The sequence below is a fragment of the Apium graveolens genome, chromosome 5, assembly GCF_009905375.1.
Source record: "Apium graveolens cultivar Ventura chromosome 5, ASM990537v1, whole genome shotgun sequence".
Taxonomy (NCBI): Eukaryota; Viridiplantae; Streptophyta; class Magnoliopsida; order Apiales; family Apiaceae; genus Apium; species Apium graveolens.
Genome location: NC_133651.1, coordinates 232,526,678 through 232,546,397, shown reverse-complemented (window position 1 = coordinate 232,546,397; position 19,720 = coordinate 232,526,678). Strand labels below are relative to the sequence as shown.

The following is a 19,720-nucleotide window of genomic DNA, read 5'->3' as shown; positions in this document are numbered from 1 at the left end:
AAACAGTCAAGTAAAAAAGCAATATGCTACAAATATATATAGCTTCAAACACCGATGAATTAATTTCAGCAGGTGTATATACTAAACAAAAGCACTCATGTATGTGAGCCTGTTATAACACCGACAGGTTCATATCCAGCTTTTCTTTGCACATTTTTTTGCACCTATAATGGTGAAAAGAAATTATCCTAACATTAAGAATCAGTCATAACATGCTGAACAATATGGCACCATCTTATCAAAAATATAGCAAGTCTCACTAATAGTGAAAACAAACATGAACCATAAGATTACTATGAATAAAATCGACAACATGTAATCCAAAAAATTACTTTTTTATATTATATTTATGATATATGCTCGCAAATGATACCAGAGTGAATATCATATGAGAAGAAAAATCAAACTATCATTTACATTTAGTGAAGTGCAATTTCAATTCTAGAAACTAAAAGTCTATTATACTACCCAGTATAAACAAAAATACTGAATTAACTCTTATAGATACTTCTCAATAAATTTAAATTTGAATATGCTTCTTCATTGTCGCGAACTAACTCATAAATTATCAAGATTGTAGAAGTATAATTTAAGTTGTGATAGGCCGGAACTAATCCACTCAAGAAAGCGCATCTAATTGTCAGCATCTATAAGCTCAACTAAGTACAATCATTCAAAAAAATAACAAACAATAAAGATTCTCTTTTTGTAACCTTGGTTGTATTCTTGAATCCATTCTTTGCAGCCAAGTCATACTTTATATTTAGGCCCACAATAAATTCAAAAATATTATGACATTCTTGATTTAAATTTAAATGACAAATGTTTGTAAGTAGGAAAATAAAGCTTCAAAATATAAGACATCAATTTTATGTATAAAAATATCACATCTGCTATTAAGTACAAATATATATTCACTACAACAGTACTACAAACTTAAACATCTAAGAATGGTTAACCAAGACACCGCCTCAAATTGTTACCAATACCTTAATATTACTGAAGTTTTCCAACATTTACTTGAAGATTATAAGACTATAGACATCTTATTCGAAATCGCAACAAACCCGAAAATATATTCTTGACACCAAGCCTTAAATTGTTGTATATAAAGAATGCTTTGTACTCTCAAATTCTTAACTCCTTCAATCATGTTTCTCATAACTCTAACATATATTTTAACAAACACTTGGAACACTACATACCACAAACCATGGTGAAAAATACAGATTTGAAAAAGCATTATTTCTTGTGTGCATACCTTGTTTTACTCCAATCTATATTCCATACCATGTAATATATCTGCAAAATGAAAATTTAGTCAATAAGTAAAATACGAAACATAAACTACTAAAATTCAAAAACATGAAGCAAATGCTAATTTAAAGAAAAAAAAATTAAAAATCATACTAAAACTGATATTGATTAATTATATTGTTGATAATACAATTCAAAATAAATCTCGAAATAGTATTTCAATCACTTAGAAAATTCTATTAACACTATTATCTTGTATAAAATCTATATATACATACAAACATGTATAAATATATGTACTAATCTTTACAACATGCTCGGATTATATGCAGCAAAATATATCTGCAAAACAAACAAAAAATTGTAAGTATACGCGGTGATGGAATTCAGATGAGAAATGAAATAATTTGAGAGAGAGAATGATTTGAATTATTTCAGGAAAAAAAAGAGAAAGATTTAAATTTATTTGAGAGAGAAGAGGACAAAAGAAAAGAGATGATAGAAAGTTTTCAAATTTTGAATTTACATCGGAGATTTGCATGTAAAGTTATGTTTGATATTTTATAAAAGGACGTGAATGACGTTAACATGTCAGTAACCAGCGTCATGTGAATTATTTGTCAATTTCTAACTATTGTTCAATGTCATTTTATGTAATTAAATAGGAAATTTTTGGGTAGGGGGTGTAAATGTGTAAGACAACAAGATTTATATTATAAATAGATGATAAATACCATTAGACATTTGAACAAGTTTTGGAAGTACTTTTCGGACATTAAAAAGAAGTATGAGTAGCGGAATAGATTTGGAAGCACTCGAATTATTTCATCGCTATTAAATTTGTACTAACCTAAATTAGGTAAAAAAAGTAATTTAAATATAAAACGGACATTTTTTATTTATAAAATGTAGTCATATATTTAACTAAAACAAAATATATTACGTATTTAGATACTTCTCCTAAATACTTACATTTTCAATCAAATATACATAGTATGAATATATGCCGTGAAACGACTGCATTGTAAATTTTATTCCCTAAATAAAAATGGTCAATTTATTTGTTGTAGGTCAAAGATATTTTAATCCAAGATAACTTTCACTATAATTTCGGCGTGAGTACTAAAATAAAATTTTGCAAATCCCTAGTAGTTTAGAAGGAACTTTGAGTCCAAAGTCCAAATTAACATACGAAACACTTGACATGATAACAATCTTATTATTTGGATTCGTCATTCTAATTTAATAAGTTATCACAATCAGTACAAGTGGCTAATCATCAAATAATCAATGAATTATCATCAGCAAAAAATTAAACATGTTCATTCTCCACCTATAATTATTAACACTATCTCTATCTAATCTCCCAGCTGCAAACTTGCCAAGTTGAATCCATATCCAGCAGCAAGATCTCAATTTTAGCCCCCACCCCCCACCTCCCACCTCAAGCAATGAATAGTTAACACAATGAATATACATACACATATATATATATATATATATATATATATCTTCATAATTTGGTAATGTGAATGTAGTCATGTCATTTTATAATCTTAGTCCCATTGTCCCATAATGATTGATTGTTATCACTATCTCCAATCTTGTTACAAGCTCTACTCAACTAGCAAGCTCACCCTGGACCAATCTCAAACATTTCAGTATTTCTATGAATAGATAAGAGGACAAAACATCTTTTACAAATACATATTAACTCTTAATAGAAACTTCTCCATTTTCTATTCTTTTTTCCCTTCAATTATTGATACTATTCTCATCTTCCTTTACCTCAGCTTTCTCTATCTTGGACCCCTACCATACTTCCCTCATATTCCCACGTCTTCATATAGTGTACATGCCCTCTCATTATTTTGTTAGACACGGATCCTTAGACCTTAATCATAACAATTTTTTCAATTTTAGTGTTTTTTCTTTTCCGGGAATGATGTAATTTCATAAACGCACACATGTTTCTACCGAGACATGAACCATATTGAGTTGTTACACGTGTTCATCCACTTCTTGTTTCAAAGAATAGATGGAAAACAAGAAGCAATTTAATGAATACAAAAGTTTGTGTTAAGAGACAACCTTTTTGTCTGAACCACATTCTAACTAGCAAGTAGTACTAACAATGTTGATTTGCTAGCCGCCGTATTAACGGAGCAAGCAATACAAACTATACATGTACCGAGAAGAAGAGAAAATCTCACAGGAGAGAATCTACAAGCCCATGTTCATGAAAAGACTTACTTTTCATGAAGTAACTAGGTGCTTTCATTTTCAATTCCTTGCTTCTCTTTCCTTCCAATTTGTTTGCAAGTGTGTTGATTCTTTCCTTCCACTATCCTAGCAGCAAGAAAAGAAAAATAACCAACAATAAATAAAATTAATTAAGCACCATCATGATCACTTTATGAACTTTATATATAATCCATTAATTATGCATATGCAGGCTTGAATAGATAGATGGTCACACAAGAAGAATAACACTCTACTCAACAGTTTATTTCACATCAGAAAGTAACTAGCCCCATCTGAAGAGAATAGTAGTTCTGTTAAACTATCAGGCTAAAATAATGTTGAAAAACTATTACTGGGGTCCACTATTTTTATTTTCTTGGAATGACATATATTAAAGTGCCTTTTCATAGTCCTATAAATCTATACCTGGCTTTAAACTCTGACATGCAAATCATCTACCTTAAAGTTTGAACTCCTCTGTATTTCTTGCACTATAAACTTCAAGCTATGCCTACTAATGAGTTGTCAAGTTGCGGTGAAGAAGGTTCCGAGCTTAGAAGAGGGCCATGGACTTTCGAAGAAGACTCTAAGCTTATTCATTACATCACCTGCAACGGTGAAGGCCGATGGAATCTGCTAGCCAATTGTTCAGGTGAATTCATGGACCGTTTATTAATATTGTAATATCGACGATTTCATACATGGCTAAATTTCTGATTTTGGCAGGATTAAGGAGAACAGGTAAAAGTTGTAGATTAAGATGGCTGAACTACTTGAAACCAGACATTAAGCGCGGAAATCTTACCCTACAAGAACAACTTTTAATCCTAGAATTACACTCTAAATGGGGCAATAGGTATGTATTTGATCATTCATTATAGAGCTTTATTTGGGCATTCATATTTAAAAAAAAAAAAAAAACCTCCAGTGTCATTAAATAATGAATTTGGACATGAACATGTTTATTATGGTTATATCAGATGGTCCAAAATAGCTGCACATCTACCAGGTAGAACAGATAATGAAATCAAGAACTATTGGAGGACAAGAGTACAAAAACAGGCTCGTCAACTTAAGATCAACTCCAATAGCAAGAAGTTCCTTGAAGCGCTTCAGCATTACTGGATGCCACGTTTGCTCGAGAAAATGGAGCAAAATTTATCACAGCCATCATCATTATCTTCTGGTTCAACCAAAGAAACTCAAAACTCTGAAAGCCCTTATAAGATAACTAATTCAATCCCGGTAGAAATATCTTCTCCAGACCCGATAAAAGAAGTCGGAGGTTTATATCAACTCGGTGACAAGTCAAGTTACAGCATTAGCTCAACAAACTCTATGACAATATTGGAGCAGACTAAAAGTTCAGTCTATGAAAATCAATTGGTAAATAACTGCTACCATGTGGATAGTACTGGCTTTGCTAAACAGAGTTTCAAACAGCTAGACATATCTGATTTGGGGTCTGATGAAATCTCAATTTCCGACTGCCAGATGGCGGATATTGACTGGACTAATGACATTGCAGGTGCTTTTTGGGACATAGATGAATCATGGGAGTTTCTGGAGTAGATATATGTACATCAATGAAAAGTGGCCCTGCTACTAATAGAAGCACTATGATATATAATGCAAAGTTATTTTATGATTAGCCTGTTTAGACTAAAGTGAAATGAAGCATCAATGTAGTGATTGTACAGAGGTTTGTAAGGGATTAAATACCAAAGATTTTGGGCTCAACATTGTGGATTTTCTCTGTATTTAACCTTCTATTCTTTTAAGCATAAGAATGTTGTGCTTGTGCCATATTTTTTAAGAAAAAAAATAACATATGATGTTATTTGAATTAAGATTGAAGTGTAATACTCGTTTATTATTCGGATTATGATGTGATTTGGATTACCATTCATCCCCATTATGATTTGAGTTGGATTACCATTCATCCCCTCGTCCATTGCATCAATACTCATATTCTTCACTGACTTAGTTATGTTTAACCATTCATCCCCCGTCCATTGCATCAATAATCATATTCTGCACCGACACTCATCCTTCATCCACAGCCTTCAGCACTCACACATTACACAGAGAAGCATCATCCACAGATTACATGGTTAATACACTCCTAAAACGAAAATGAAAAATTAACTAACGCAGCAATATATATATTGCATTCAGTTTCCCCTCTTTTGTGCTCTGTTTTGTCAGAATTACTGAATTTGGGTGAGAATGGAATTAATTTGTACAATTTTATGAATAAATAAATATTCACAAATTTCTTTATTTCTCCATTAAATTTATAAAGCCTTAATTAGAGCTCATATCAGCCAATATATCGATTTCTCATTCTTACTTCCTACTCTTGTCATTCATAAGTCTCAACATCTAAAGTTGCACACCAACTTTTCGCTCTTCCAACTCACATCATTTTCTCCTACCTTTGATTTTGCCCACAGTTTTCTACTCCAATCCCATCAAATATAGGTTTTTAAAACCAAATGCAGCATTGAATTCTTATTGTGAACCTATTTTGCGGACATGACACTAAAATAAAATACTCAGCCCATGTATGATTGAATGAAAAGGGATCAACAGTAGCACAAGTTTTTGATTGGTGAAGAACTGGACTTAGTTTTTTAGAGATAAATTGGAGGTAACTTTGTCAAGTACCTTTTGTTTCTGAGCACTATCTACAGAATGCAATGATAAGCTCATTGACCTACTCTACATGTATACAGTGCTAACTAAATGATCAAAGGGTCACTTCAAGAACTGAAAAGTGGAGGTGATGGAATTAAAAATATGTTGTCTAATCAGTCTAAACTTAGGGTCAAAAATTGTACTGTTAATTTTATACAATTAGGTGACATTTTTCAAGGAGTAGTCTGCAAAGAGAAGTTGATGAATATTAGTGCAGTGTTTAATCAGTGTTCTACAGTGATTTCACTGCTCGGAAGCAGTGAGTTGGAGATATTATTGTACATTATACTTGGAACAGACCTCTTAGCACAATAAGCCATTAATAATGTGTCTATGGAATATTAAACCGGGAATAATGCTAATTGGCTAAAAGACCTCTTTAGTAGCTTGTAAAGGATGTCATCTGTGTCATCACTTCAATTTTTAAGACTGATCATGTGTGAATTTCCATAACCCCACCCAAACCCCTCAATTTCTCAAGTATACTACTTGGACTTGTTGAAGTCAATCTACAAACTCATAACAAGTATATCTAAGATTTCAGGCTGATCAATGTAACACTTACAGAAACCTCAAGACTTGGTCATGGTTGAAGAAATGTAAAAGACTGGTACATGAATTGAAGAAAAAGTCATAACCTTCTAGTCACACTAATCGGAAAGATAGACATGGGTGAGATAGTGACCAAATGGAAGGCTCTTATGATTCAAAGTTGGACGTTTTTTGACTTATTCAATTGCCAATTTGCCAGCAAAGACTTTGTTGGGCACACTATTGAAATGGGTAATAGTATCCGTGACTGATGCATCAATCCAATCTTATGATTGCACTTCATACCGATAATCATATTTTCTTCGCGTAGAAGCTGCTAGTGTTTGGAACTGAGCTCTTGGAAGAAATTTATGTGTTGTAGGTTGTAGCTATCGACGAACTTACAGGTAAAGGAAAAAAGTTCTACTGTGGTCTTCTACCTATCAAAATAAAAACAGATACTAACGAATGCTGTATAGCCATCCCTTTTATCAGTCAACCTTGGGAAGTTTATGCCTGGAAAGTATCTGAGCAAGCCAATTTAAACTTGTGAAATTAGACTATTATACGAATATAGTATTACAGAGGTTAAATACTTCTCCCCTTTCCTAATTTCTGTACTGTCTATCCTTTTCATAATCTATCACCAATAACGCGCAGAAGCTGGACTCCTATAAAACAGGTGCCTGACATGAGGCTCCTTATTATCCCTCATTTATTATCATTGATCCTTTCAACCACAAATTAACAGGTTCTTAATAGAATAATCGATTAAACTGTTAATTTATTCATAATGATCAGTCCTCAAAAGTCCACTTAATCACCCTTCAAAGAATTGCTACAGAAAGTAACACTCCGGTTGCCTAGTTAAACCGCTTTTCATATATATAATATTTAGAGTTAAGTAGTTCCAGGAATCAATATAAGCTTTAAACATGCCATCAAATACATCTCCATATTTCAAGTTAAAAACTTTATACACCCGCCTTTCCTAAAATACATATAGCCTGCCACTCTACCTCCAACCTCCTTGCTAGTCTACTGATAATGCTTCCTGACGTACTTGTAGGATTTTTTGTTAATATTTTGATAAGTTTGTGTGGACAAATATACAAAGTAACCGGTAGACTGGTAGTCTCTGGCTACAGATGACTAGTTTAAATTACGAAACAGTTGGCATGTTCCTTAAATCAAAGTTAGTGTAATAACAGTTCTATTGTCAACTATTTTCAATATTTTATCTATGCAAGTATCAGTGGCCAATATACACATTTCATATAAGAAAAACTTTCACCTACAGAAAAGGTCTTGCACATTTCTGAAACTAGTGATAATTAAAAAGCACTGAGACTAAAAATCAGTGTCATGAATGAAAAACTATTCGAGTTTCATAGAATGGCTTATTAAGGCTCCACAAATGACTACTATTTTTTTTATATAAAGACTAGAAAAAACGCAAAAGAAAATGGTAAATTTGACTAGTGAACATGTATTATGTACAAGAACTGAAGAGTGACCTCAAAAGGACCAGCTGATGCCCGCACTTTTACTCTGCAAGACAGTCACTTCCCTCCCTTGCCATAACTGTCTCTCAACGTGACAGTTCGGTTGAAGACGAGCTTATCAGGCGTTGAGTCCTTATCAACTACAAAATAACCTGCAATCACATATCACACACAGAAAATTAACAAATGACTTTAATTACTTGTTAATTAAACTTCACAAGATTGAGTTCTACATTTATAATATGGAGTAATAACACCATGCATTTACCAAATTTTAAATCCAACACCCCTACTATGTTATCAATTTATCGAGATTTTGATTAGATTCTAAACCTTATTTTGCTTACCCTGATCCTGAATAATTTTGGTTATTTCAAGTATCAGTTATGACTGATACAACCCAAGTTTAATATCAGCAATAATATATTGAGAAAATACTGGAGTCAGCCAAAAGTTTAAATATTTGTATTAATTTGGTGTATATATATCAAGCTAATCTAGCTTTTATCTTATCCACATATCACAGTTTGTCTCGGCTTCAAACATGTCAAGTTAAGCATTCTTAATTTACCTAGCCTTTCAAACTGAAAGTTGTCTCCAACCTCAGCAGTATGAAGTGTTGGTGCAGCATATGCACGAGGAATAACTACTTTGGACAGTGGGTTCAAGTCCCCAAGCCAGTCATCAAGTTCTGAAGGATTCTGGAGGCAAATCATATAAAGTTCATTAGAAAAATTTTGGCATCCAAACGTTGTCGCCTTTAGAAAAGAAATCACCAACCTCGGAGTGAAACAACCTATCAAACAATCTGACTTCCACCTTAAGTGGATCAACTCCAGGTTCGGGTTCTGCAACCCAGTGAATAACCCCCTGCATAATTGGGTAAAAAATTCAGAAAATCAATTTTAAGGAATATGGATTTTACACTATGAATGAAACAAATCAGTAAATATAGAGTTAATTGCACTTTGCAACCCCCACCTTTCATTTAAAATCAAAACAGTATATATACTTCGTAAAATACAGTTTGCAACCCTTAACTTTCAATATCAACTACAACATGCATCCCTTGCGGTTATAAAATTGAAATTAAGATGTTAATATTAATAACTAAAATTTCAAATTAATTAAATTATTTATTTTAATGCACTTTTTACATGAAAAAATTTATAGCTAATTTCTATTAGTAATACTCTAAATTAATCATAATGCTAAATACATAAAATATATTTATTAAGCAAAATATATATTTATATGTATAATCATAAAGTTTATAAATATATCTATATTTTAAAATTTTAAAAATTATACCGAGTAATAAAATAATTGACATTAATATTATTTTTATAATTTGAAATTCTAAATTTTAGTTTAATTTAAAAAAAATAAAATTATTATTTAAATATTTTGCTGAATTTCAATTTTACCCTTCACAATATAAATATTTTTGAAAAAATGGTTAAAGAGATGCATATTGTATTTGATATCTAAAGTTAGGGGTTGCAAACTGTATTTTTGAAAGTAAGTATATAGTTTTGTTATTTAATGAAAGGTAGGGGTTGCAAACTGCAATTAACTCAAAACTAATTAAAAGGAAATATTCTGTGTAAAGCATTGTGACCTTAGGCTTAGTCATCTTCAAAGGATCGTACTCCGCACGAATCTCAAGAACAGTCTCTTTATCATCAGCAAGTACTACATCAGTGCATTTTATAGGATAGGCATACCTGGATGCAGGAAAAAAAATTATAATATTGAATTCATATTTGAAGAGTATAGCCTATACAAAAAATATCAAGTGAACCTGAGGAGGACAGTTTTTCCGGGAGCTAGACCGTAGTAATCCTTGGAATCTTTAATTCGGAAATCAGTATGCTCGATGTACACAGTACTGGAAAAAGGAACCTGGAATAAGCATTATAAAGGTGAGCTACACAAAATCAAACATTTCAGCTTACTGCAATAGGATTATTCAACCAGACAGTTTCATGTTTTTGAATAACGATATCCACTAAATTTAACGTGTTCAAAAGAGAACAAACTTTCACTCATGCCTGTGCTCATGTTGCTCGTTGTTATGCATTAAAGTATATAATCAAAATATGGATTGCTAACCTTGTAAAAGGAAGATGCATCATCTGTTTGAGCATCAGGCCATTTCTTCGCATCAAGATTCATCACTAAACCTGCTTCCATGTTGGTAATAACGACCTGAATGAAAGAAAAAGAATAAGGACTGTTCCACTTACAGAACAAAAAAAAGGAAAATGAATACAGACAAACTTATGACCTTGAGAGGATGAATCACAACCATTGTACGAGGGGATGTTTTATTCAGTTCTTCCCGTATGTGGTACTCAAGGCGTTCCAAGCGAATCATAGTACAATCACTGCAGCATGGTGAGAGCACAACCATAGTTAACAAGAGTGATCATAATTGTTATGTATGGATAATTACGTGAGGTGCATAACCTTCGAGTAATTCCAGTCCCTCGAACAAACGCATTGATTGAAGTTGAGGTGACCCCTCGACGACGCAATCCAGCTAATGTCATTAAACGAGGATCATCCCAACCATCAACCCAATTTTCTGTCACAAGGCATTTTAACTGCAACAGACGAGGTATGCTTGAGTTAATGCATGAGAAGAAATTTTTTATAACAGCAACTATGTAAATACTAAACATATATAAGCTTACCTTGCGCTTAGACATTACTGTATTTGTGACATTTAAGCGAGAGTACTCCCATACAAATGGCTGGTAAAGGCCAAGAGCATCTAACAACCAATAATAAGAAGCACGGCGTGTCTCAAACTCAAGTGAACAGAGCTGCATTAAACATCTAGCTTTAAGTGTCACTTGTCAAGCAAAACAAGCAGAATTACAAGTCAAAAAATAAAATCAGTCCCTTACTTCAGAGAAATATATCAAGAGAGAAATGGCTTAATCTATGTTTCAACTTTCTAGTAGCAATCTCATTAACGTAAAGATGAATCAGAAAATGAGATAAAATATTTAAAACAAAAGGCAGCATAATAATTCATTCATAAAATGATGCCAGAATATGATAACAGATACCCAGAGAACATAAAAATACCGAATGTGTAATATTTTCGAGAGAATCAACAATGCAGTGAGCATAGTCATAAGTTGGGTAGATACACCACTTATCTCCTGTGCGCGGATGAGGAGTAAACTGAATAACACAAGAACCAGTAAGTCATGAGCAAATCCTTCATTTATCAACAATATAAAATGTGAAACCGGTCACCACTTGCCTTAATGCGATATGCAATAAGGTCGTGCATATTGAAGTTGTCACACTCCATGTCCTGTTTCAGTCTTAGAGTTGCTTTGCCTTCTGCAATCAGACCTTGTTTCATTTCATCAAACAGTTTCAACGATTCGGCAACTTCTCTATCTCTAAAGGGACTGTTCAACTTTTTTTCCCTGTACTTTTTTATATCTTCAGGTTTCTGAATCAAGTGGGAAATTGAATGTTAGTACCAAACAATATTAAATGAACTGAAACAAAGAGCCTAATATTGTAAAACATTTTAAGTGGCGTACAACAAAATGCAATTTATATGAAAAAATCATCCCCTCAACAACTGAGTGTTCAATCAAATGAAGCAAGGGAATCCTTGGAGAAGGAAAGATTGATATAATCAAAATTAATTTTAGAATCTGTACTTTTAAAATACAGCATCTAGAAAAAATATCAGAGATGCTGTATATGAAATGGCTTGTTTTATTTTTGGAATAAGATTTTCAGTCAATGGACCTATATGGCAACAAAGAGCTACCTGCTCATCAACATAAGCATGACCCTTTCGTATAAGCTCTACAGCTAAGTCATATAGCTTCTGAAAGTAATCACTGGTGTATGTGATCTGCAAAATGCAAAAATTTATTAGATGCTACTAACTATAAGATGACATATTTAATTTTATTACTAAAAAAGTTTAGTACCTTAAATGGCTCCCAACCCATCCATTTAACTATTTCTTCAATATGATCGATATATTCCTTTCTTTCAGCTTCAGGATTAGTATCATCGTACCTGCCAATACCGTTTTCACAATTATGTTCATTAGAAGCAATATACTACTTCACATCAGTCCTTACTCCACATATACGCAAACTTCTAAATAGTCAATATTGGGAACCCAACTCTTCCTTAACATTTTCTTACATAGAGACTCTTAAGATCTTAAAATTTCAATATCTTTGCGCTCACCAGTCACCACTTTCTAATCACAAATCAGTACCAGTTTAACATTACTGATCAAAGTCTGACAGAAATAAATTGAAATACCCCAAGCCCAAAGCCACAAGCCTAGGCATACAAAACTAGTTAAAGAGCCACACAGACAGGTCAAAAGAGCTAACTACTTTGGTACACATTAGTTCTAAACTTAGACTCATTAAGGCATTCAGACCTACTACCTGACCGATGTGGATGTTTCTGTTAGTGCAAAAGTCACGAACAATAAATTGTTCTAATCAATTTGGCTAGTTGGACACAGTGTCATTCACCCAAGGACATAAAATATCTCCTAAAATTTTCAACAGCTTTTTTAAGATTACAAAAGAGGAATTGATCATGCATTTTACGCATCTTTTACCGGAACATTATTCTTAACGGATTCTTTTAATACAGTCACGACAGTTTCAAATATATTCACAATCACATACAAAACATGTATGAGTCACATATATGTAGATTATAACATAAACTGGAAAAACTTTATTGTTGTCAAGACTAAAAGAATGTAGATTAATAGGAGAACATTGAATAAACAACCAGAGCAGATACATAAAATTTAAGAGAAGCATCATATACTTGGTCAATAAATATAAATTTCACCTCAAGTAGCAGCCCCCTTCTCTTTCTTTTGCCAAACCAAAGTCAATAAACAAAGCCTGCAAAGTAGTTCATCAAACTTTAATGATCATGCATCTTGCAGGCTATAGCCAAAGTAGCTATATATCCGAAGAAAACAGATGTTAAGAAGAACAGCTATAAGTTAAGCTTGCCTTGGCATGACCGATATGCAGATAACCATTTGGTTCGGGTGGAAAGCGGGTTAAGACTTTTCTTTCCGTTGCTTCTAAATGCTTATTGAGTACTTCCTTTGAATTACAAGCTCTGAGCACAGTCTCATCACTGAAAAAAACTTCAGTATGCACCTAACAATAAAAGGAGAAATAGTAACATTTCCAACATCATAGTCTACGTAGTCGATCAATATATATAGTTGTTTTGTAATACAGAGATATTCACATATCCAAATATACGATTGCAAATCTAAAAATATTGTTTGTAAGATCAGACTATATGGAATGACATCTCGCAAAGAGTAATTCTAAACACAACATTTTAAATGCAAAAGACAAATAACCAGCCCATATTAGATTAATATATTTGCAGCAGACTGCACAAGTGCAGCTCGACTAGTCAAAGTATTGTCTTGTGAAATATTACTTTTCATTATCTTAAGCTTAAATTATTTAAATAGAACAATAGAGCATATGACCAACTGAAGTTCAGGATGTGATAAAGCATTTGAGTACCTTGTAATTTTCTTCTGGCGAAGGAAAAATTAAGAATGGATTGAGTTCTTCTTCCGTTCGTTTTGGCAGGGGAGCAGGCTCAACATAATTTTTCTCCTGAATAAAATGAATAAAATGAAAGTAAGAGACACTTGCAGATATTTTATAACACTTCAAATGAAAAAAATAATAGATGTGATTATGCAACTATGTTCACCTCCACTTTCGACGGCTTTTCTTTCTTCTTTTTAAAGGTCTCACAATCTGCAGCAGTCCTTTCACCAAGTAGTGCATTTAATTTTGCATCTATGAGTTTCTGGAAGAAGCATCAAAGCGTTTGGATGAGTATCATGCTTTATGTGTTGCTTTGTTCAGCAAAAATAAATAATAATATTAGAACCTTAACAGTTTTTGGATCCGCCCATGGCTGCCTCCTCCGGACATGAGCAAAACGTTCACCAACTAGAAAAATAGAGCAAATTATTGATTCAATGTAAAACATCTCAGCATTTAGGGAATAGACTAAACATATATATACATGAGTAAAGCAAAACAACATAGTCAATGCAACTAGCAGGCTTCTAACAATGCATGGCAGATGAATGTCATCCAATTGAATGTATTCTGTAGTGCTAATTTAAATCTCCCCATCGAAGATAAGAAATGCAAGTACAGTTATGTGACAGTTCTACTATTTTTCTGACGATTATGTAGCAAAAAAAATCAGAAACTAATTTCATCACATTACAGACAAGAATCGCCTACCACTTGTTCGATATCGTTTCTCTATTATAGAATTCTTGTTGTCTTCGAATACTTCATCTACAGTCTCCTCTGTATCTACTAAAGTTACCTCGACTCCTGTCACATGGCAAAGGTTTTGTATATCAAATTATACAACAGCAGCATGAAAGGATTAATAGGATATTAGAATATAGAATTAGAGTGAGAAAGCTAAATCCTGATTTTTTGTAAGAGTGGACTCTTTAAACATTGAACAATTAAGCGTGGATCCTTTTTAGCAACATATGGCGTAACAACATTAGATAAAAGAGACCTAATTGCTAGAGTTTGAGGAATTTTTTACGGCCAATGAGGTATCATACGTAGCAATGACATTAGACAGACTATAGAAGCTTGGCAGTAATTAACCAACCAATTGCACAATCACATGAAATTAATATGTTAATATAATGACATACCAATTCCACAAGCTTCCTCGAATTTAATAACATTCAGATCCTCCGAAGCAGTAGCCGTAAGGAATGCAAAAGCAGCTTCTAACTGAGCTAGAGTTTTAATCTGCAAGGATTTGATTTTAAATTGAATTCTAAGACAAACACATCCTTTGCATAACTAATTACTAACTAGGATTTGGCAACATTTTGTTCTCATAGTAATCAAAAGAAGACTAGAATGCTATGAAAACTAAAAACAATGTCACACGAACATGCAACAAAATCTGGAAAAAAAATTCAAACCTTCAACGTAACGATATATCTTAGCAGTGTTACTCTGTGCACAAGAGCATTGGCAGGGAACTTGGTAGCAACCTGGAATCAGGAAATAAGTTACAAGAACTACAACTTATAAAATCAGTCCGAATAATTTCAGTTAAATACACTTGTAACATACTGTGTAAATAAGATTCCCGACACCTCTTTCACATCCGTTGGCTACACCAGCCTGACAATAAATCACAATCAAACAAATTCATATAACATCACGCATAAATGATAATGTTTAACTACAAACCGGAGTAATTTACAAACTGTACCAAATAGTATAAATCACCGGTCTGGCTAATACAAATAAGTAGGAGAAATTAGTTTGTATCTTAACGAACCTAAACAAAGAGAGGTACCTGGTGAATAAGGGATATGAGAGTAGAAGTAAGCTTTCGATTAGCAAGAGTGTTGGCGGCTGTACGTTCATCTAATCCAATTTTTATAAACAACTCTACAGCTTTATCATCTTTTAACACCATCTTTCAAAACCCTGAGAGAGAGAGAGAGAGAGAGAGTATCTGAACTAATAAGCTTTCCATAAGACAGAATTATTCAGTAGCATAACCAAAAAAAAAAAGGTTCGTAAATTATTACAATTCATTACAAAAATTATTAAGCTGCGCTTTCAAGGTTTCAAGGTCAATTACTTGGACACTGTGTCATGCAGAACTATTTGTATAATTATAATTCGACATAAAGTTTCACTTGCAGGACGACATACAAATCATAAGCTACATATACAAAATTCTAAACTATTCGATAACTGTAACTGAATCAGACAAATAGTAGTTTAGTGTCACTAATTCACTACAGTAAAGGCATCAAACAAATTATACAATTCATCAAATATGAGGGAGAGAGAGAGAGAGAGGAGAACCGAATCGTGAGGATCGCTGGAACCGAATCGTGATTCAATGTGTTCTGATAAAGTGTAAATATGTAAATTCTATTATGTGTGTACGTATGTATGTACAGATTGTGGGAGGAACGTTGGAACTGCAGAGAGAGAGAGAGAGAGAGTATCAGTCGTAGGAGGAGGATCAGTGGTAATAAAGAATTTGAATAAAGTGGGTCAAGAATTTGAACATGTTTATAATTTTTTCTTCTTCCCTTGCATAGCAAGACTTTTATGTTGAATCAGTTTTATTAATTACGTGGCACAATTTTAATAATGTTTTTGAAGACAAAAAATACGTATTAATGTGATGTCCACGCAATCTCCGATTTAAATATGTTATTTACTTTGTCTTTTACAGCTGAAATATTCAGGAAAAAAACCAAAATAGACCCATTTGGAAAAATGTCCAAAATACCACTTGTGCGCCTAAAATATCTAGAAAACACGTATATGAGGGATGCGTATTCAGTTTTTTTAAAAATTAACAAATGATATACATATTGAACATGAGTATTCACATTTTGTTGAACATGCGCATTCTTTTTAAAATCTAAAGTGAATATGCATGTATAACATGCATATTTTTTATTTTGAAAGGTTATATACGCAGTCCCAAAATGCGTATTTCGTGAGTATTTTGGGCGGTCCGCGCGCATTTTGGTATTCTGGGAGGTTGAAGTCCAAAAATAATGTATTTTGGGCATTGTTTCAAATAATTATTAGTTTCATTTAATTTAAAATATTAGCTTACAACCCCTCGATGCACAATTTTTTAAAATTTACCCTTTTATTTTTTAAATTTTTCAAAATTTATTTTTATTTTTTTTTAATATATATCGTTATTTATGATGTTGCGGCAATATTATTTTTATATTTGATAGTTTGTTGTAATATTATTATAACAAATATTTATATATTTTTATAGATTGGAATTCTATCTTAATTGTATCAATCATGTTCTAAATCTAAACATATTATTTTTATTTGTTTTATTTCTATATGACTTATAATTTTTTATATATTATTTTTCCTGTTTTTTTAATTCTTATATGCCTTATATTATATAATTTTTATATATTGGAGTCCTATTTAATTATTTCAATTTATTTTGTTTAATATTGACCGTAGAGCCGGCAATTTCACACACGAGACGAAAATAACGGGTTTGGTTTGAAATTTTTGGTACACGAACACGAATGTACATAGTGTCAGTTTTGGTTTTACACTTGGTACACGACACGAAACGAAAATATACGAAATAAATAAATATATAAAAAATTATCAAAATTATATGAATATATATATATATATATATTACAAAAATATTTTACATATAATATTTACAGAAAATATATACAAAATAGATTCAAATTTAAATTATATAAAACTTTACTGCACTTGAGTCTTTATGACTTATTGACATAACAATCGATTAGTAAAAATTTAATATTTAAATATATATTTTATTTATCTTTATTTTTATTATTAATTTTAAATTACACGAAATACGATACGAAACATAGACGTGGACGAGATGAAGGTACACGAATACGAAACGAAGCGAATCCTTAACGGTTCAGGTTTGAATTAGACATTAATGACACAAAATACAAAAGTACACGACATAAAAGTACACGAAATGAACGAATTGCCAACTCTAATTGGCTGCAACAAATAATTATATTGTTACGTCAAACTAATATATTATAAAACATTTTCATGGGATGATCGTCATATATTTAATGGAATAGTTTCACATGTTTTTCAAATACAATTGTTAATGATGGAATATGTTAGGTAATGAATACAGCACATGGGGTGAATGTGTTTTAGATATTTTTAAGCTTTTTAAAACTATTTTGGATATGATGTACAAAGTAGTTTTACTTGTAGAGATATAGTGTTTAAACAAAATTAATAAACATGCACATAAACCCAGTATCTTTAAAACTCACTTAATTTTATATTAAAATCAAGTATGTCTTACTACAAATTTCTGGGTTCTTTGTTGATAAAGAACTCAGCTTTTTTCTTGAGAGAGTTACAAGAAATTCTAGATCTGTTTATTACTTTTAAAAACAAAGGACCTGTGTTCACTTTATAGATCAGTAAACACAGGTTTTACACAGCATACAATAACATGCACTAAACCCTACTTTAAGTTATCTAAAACTTTCCATTTCTGGCTTAGTGTATCTTTGCAAATCGTGCATGTCTGTGACTTTCCTTTGTCAGTTAATCTTGGCCTTTGATCTTGTACTATTCAAGGTACTTTTGTAGACTTTTCAAATCAGTGATTGATTTGTTTGTTGATTGACAATCTTGGATCTTTAACTAGTCTGCATTCTGTACTTGAGGTTTATATCGAGATCTTCAGTTTGAACTATAGAGAACTGATATCTCGATAAGTATAATGGCTTATAGAGTTCTCTTAGTTCTCTATAAGTGTTTTGACTTGTCAAGATCTCTGAGTTCTCTTTAAGTGGACTTGGCTTGTCGAGGTCTCCAAATTTCTGCATGTGAAAATGACTTGTCGATATCTCTGAGATCTCTATAAACATTTTGACTTGTCGATATCTCTGAAATCTCTAATGAGAATTTGACTTGTCGATATCTTCAATTTTTATGTCTTCATTTGGCTTGTCGATATCTCTGAGTTCTCTAATGCTGAAATGACTTGTCGATATCTCCAATGTTCATGTCTTCATTTGGCTTGTCGATATCTCTTAGACTTCTCTATAAACTATTTTGGACTTCTCGATAAGTCATTCTGGAGTTCTCGAATGACTTCTCTATATGACTTGATCTGTGACTTGTAGATATCTTGAATTAGAATATTTTTCCCAAAACAGATTTATTCAACTCCAAGTTTCTTCACAATTTCTCTGAGGCATGATCTTCTTGATCTTCTTCTAGAGTTTATTCTTAGGCTTGAGACTGTTTACATAAAAATACTCCAGTCTAATCTTTGACATTCTTACAGACTCAAGAAATACTATACAAAATACAAATTAAGATTATCATAAAACTAATTCTTAGGGTTGTAAATTTGACTTAGTCTTTTTATAGTACAAGTATGTCTTGCATAACAATCTCCCCCAATTTGTGAGAATATCGCTTATCACAAATTCATTCCCGGTAATAAGACTAACCCCAAGTTACAATGAATAATAGAATATTACATAAGAATTGACATAAATACGACTTTTATACATGAAGTGAATTCTTGAGTTTGAAAGATACATCCATCAGACAAATTTTCCATCTCCTGTTTCTTTTCTATTGAGGTCCTTTATTTTTACAAGTACTTCCAGTTCCTCTATGATTGGTGTCCATCTTAGAGCTTCTACAAGCTTGAGCTTATCATCTAATGGATAACCATTCAATAAACCAACCCTAAATCTTGAGAATCTGACAACCTTGATGTTTAGAAATTGTCCATCCTTGGTAATTTTGCTCATCCCCTTTGCCTTGAGTTCTTCAGATCTTTGTATAAACATTTCTATCTCCTCAATATAC

The 19,720-nt window shown here is 32.2% G+C and overlaps 2 protein-coding genes across 5 annotated transcripts; one reads left to right on the top strand and one right to left on the bottom strand.

Annotated features, from left to right (window-relative positions):
• Window positions 1–1,283: 1,283 nt before the first annotated feature.
• LOC141724937 (glutamine--tRNA ligase-like) lies at window positions 1,284–16,419 on the bottom strand. 4 transcript variants are annotated; one of them, XR_012576943.1, is made up of 26 exons: window positions 16,181–16,418; window positions 15,660–15,793; window positions 15,431–15,481; window positions 15,277–15,348; window positions 14,998–15,097; window positions 14,561–14,656; window positions 14,196–14,257; window positions 14,013–14,111; window positions 13,817–13,912; window positions 13,280–13,432; window positions 13,110–13,165; window positions 12,212–12,302; window positions 12,046–12,132; window positions 11,518–11,715; window positions 11,337–11,435; window positions 10,937–11,068; window positions 10,710–10,846; window positions 10,528–10,627; window positions 10,353–10,448; window positions 10,042–10,142; window positions 9,859–9,964; window positions 9,018–9,107; window positions 8,809–8,938; window positions 8,250–8,389; window positions 3,511–3,606; window positions 1,284–1,302 (listed from the first exon to the last, which is right to left on the bottom strand). XR_012576943.1 is itself a non-coding variant. In XM_074527260.1 (25 exons), exons 2-24 carry the CDS (start codon window positions 15,780–15,782, stop codon window positions 8,295–8,297), a joined length of 2,370 nt encoding a protein of 789 aa, XP_074383361.1. In that variant the 5' UTR covers window positions 15,783–15,793; window positions 16,181–16,419; the 3' UTR covers window positions 3,256–3,601; window positions 8,250–8,294. The 4 variants fall into 4 exon arrangements, 3 of the variants coding, with proteins under 3 accessions (XP_074383361.1, XP_074383360.1, XP_074383359.1); XM_074527260.1 differs by lacking the exon at window positions 1,284–1,302 and having other exon boundaries at window positions 3,256–3,601; window positions 16,181–16,419; XM_074527259.1 differs by lacking the exon at window positions 1,284–1,302 and having other exon boundaries at window positions 3,256–3,606.
• Window positions 3,793–5,241, top strand: LOC141724938 (uncharacterized). The gene is made up of 3 exons (XM_074527261.1): window positions 3,793–4,153; window positions 4,228–4,357; window positions 4,482–5,241. The coding sequence occupies exons 1-3, from the start codon at window positions 4,009–4,011 to the stop codon at window positions 5,071–5,073; spliced, it is 867 nt and encodes a 288-aa protein (XP_074383362.1). The 5' UTR covers window positions 3,793–4,008; the 3' UTR covers window positions 5,074–5,241.
• Window positions 16,420–19,720: the final 3,301 nt, after the last annotated feature.

Excerpts from the sequence above, each read along its gene's own strand:
- LOC141724938 (XM_074527261.1), top strand. The coding sequence starts at position 4,009 with ATGCCTACTAATGAGTTGTCAAGTTGCGGTGAAGAAGGTTCCGAGCTT. Across the intron at positions 4,154-4,227 it reads TCTGCTAGCCAATTGTTCAG|GATTAAGGAGAACAGGTAAA; the intron begins GTGAATTCATGG and ends TGATTTTGGCAG. Across the intron at positions 4,358-4,481 it reads CACTCTAAATGGGGCAATAG|ATGGTCCAAAATAGCTGCAC; the intron begins GTATGTATTTGA and ends TGGTTATATCAG.
- LOC141724937 (XM_074527260.1), bottom strand. The coding sequence starts at position 15,782 with ATGGTGTTAAAAGATGATAAAGCTGTAGAGTTGTTTATAAAAATTGGA. Across the intron at positions 14,258-14,560 it reads GAAACGATATCGAACAAGTG|TTGGTGAACGTTTTGCTCAT; the intron begins GTAGGCGATTCT and ends CTATTTTTCTAG. Across the intron at positions 9,108-9,858 it reads TGAAGATGACTAAGCCTAAG|GGGGTTATTCACTGGGTTGC; the intron begins GTCACAATGCTT and ends CCAATTATGCAG.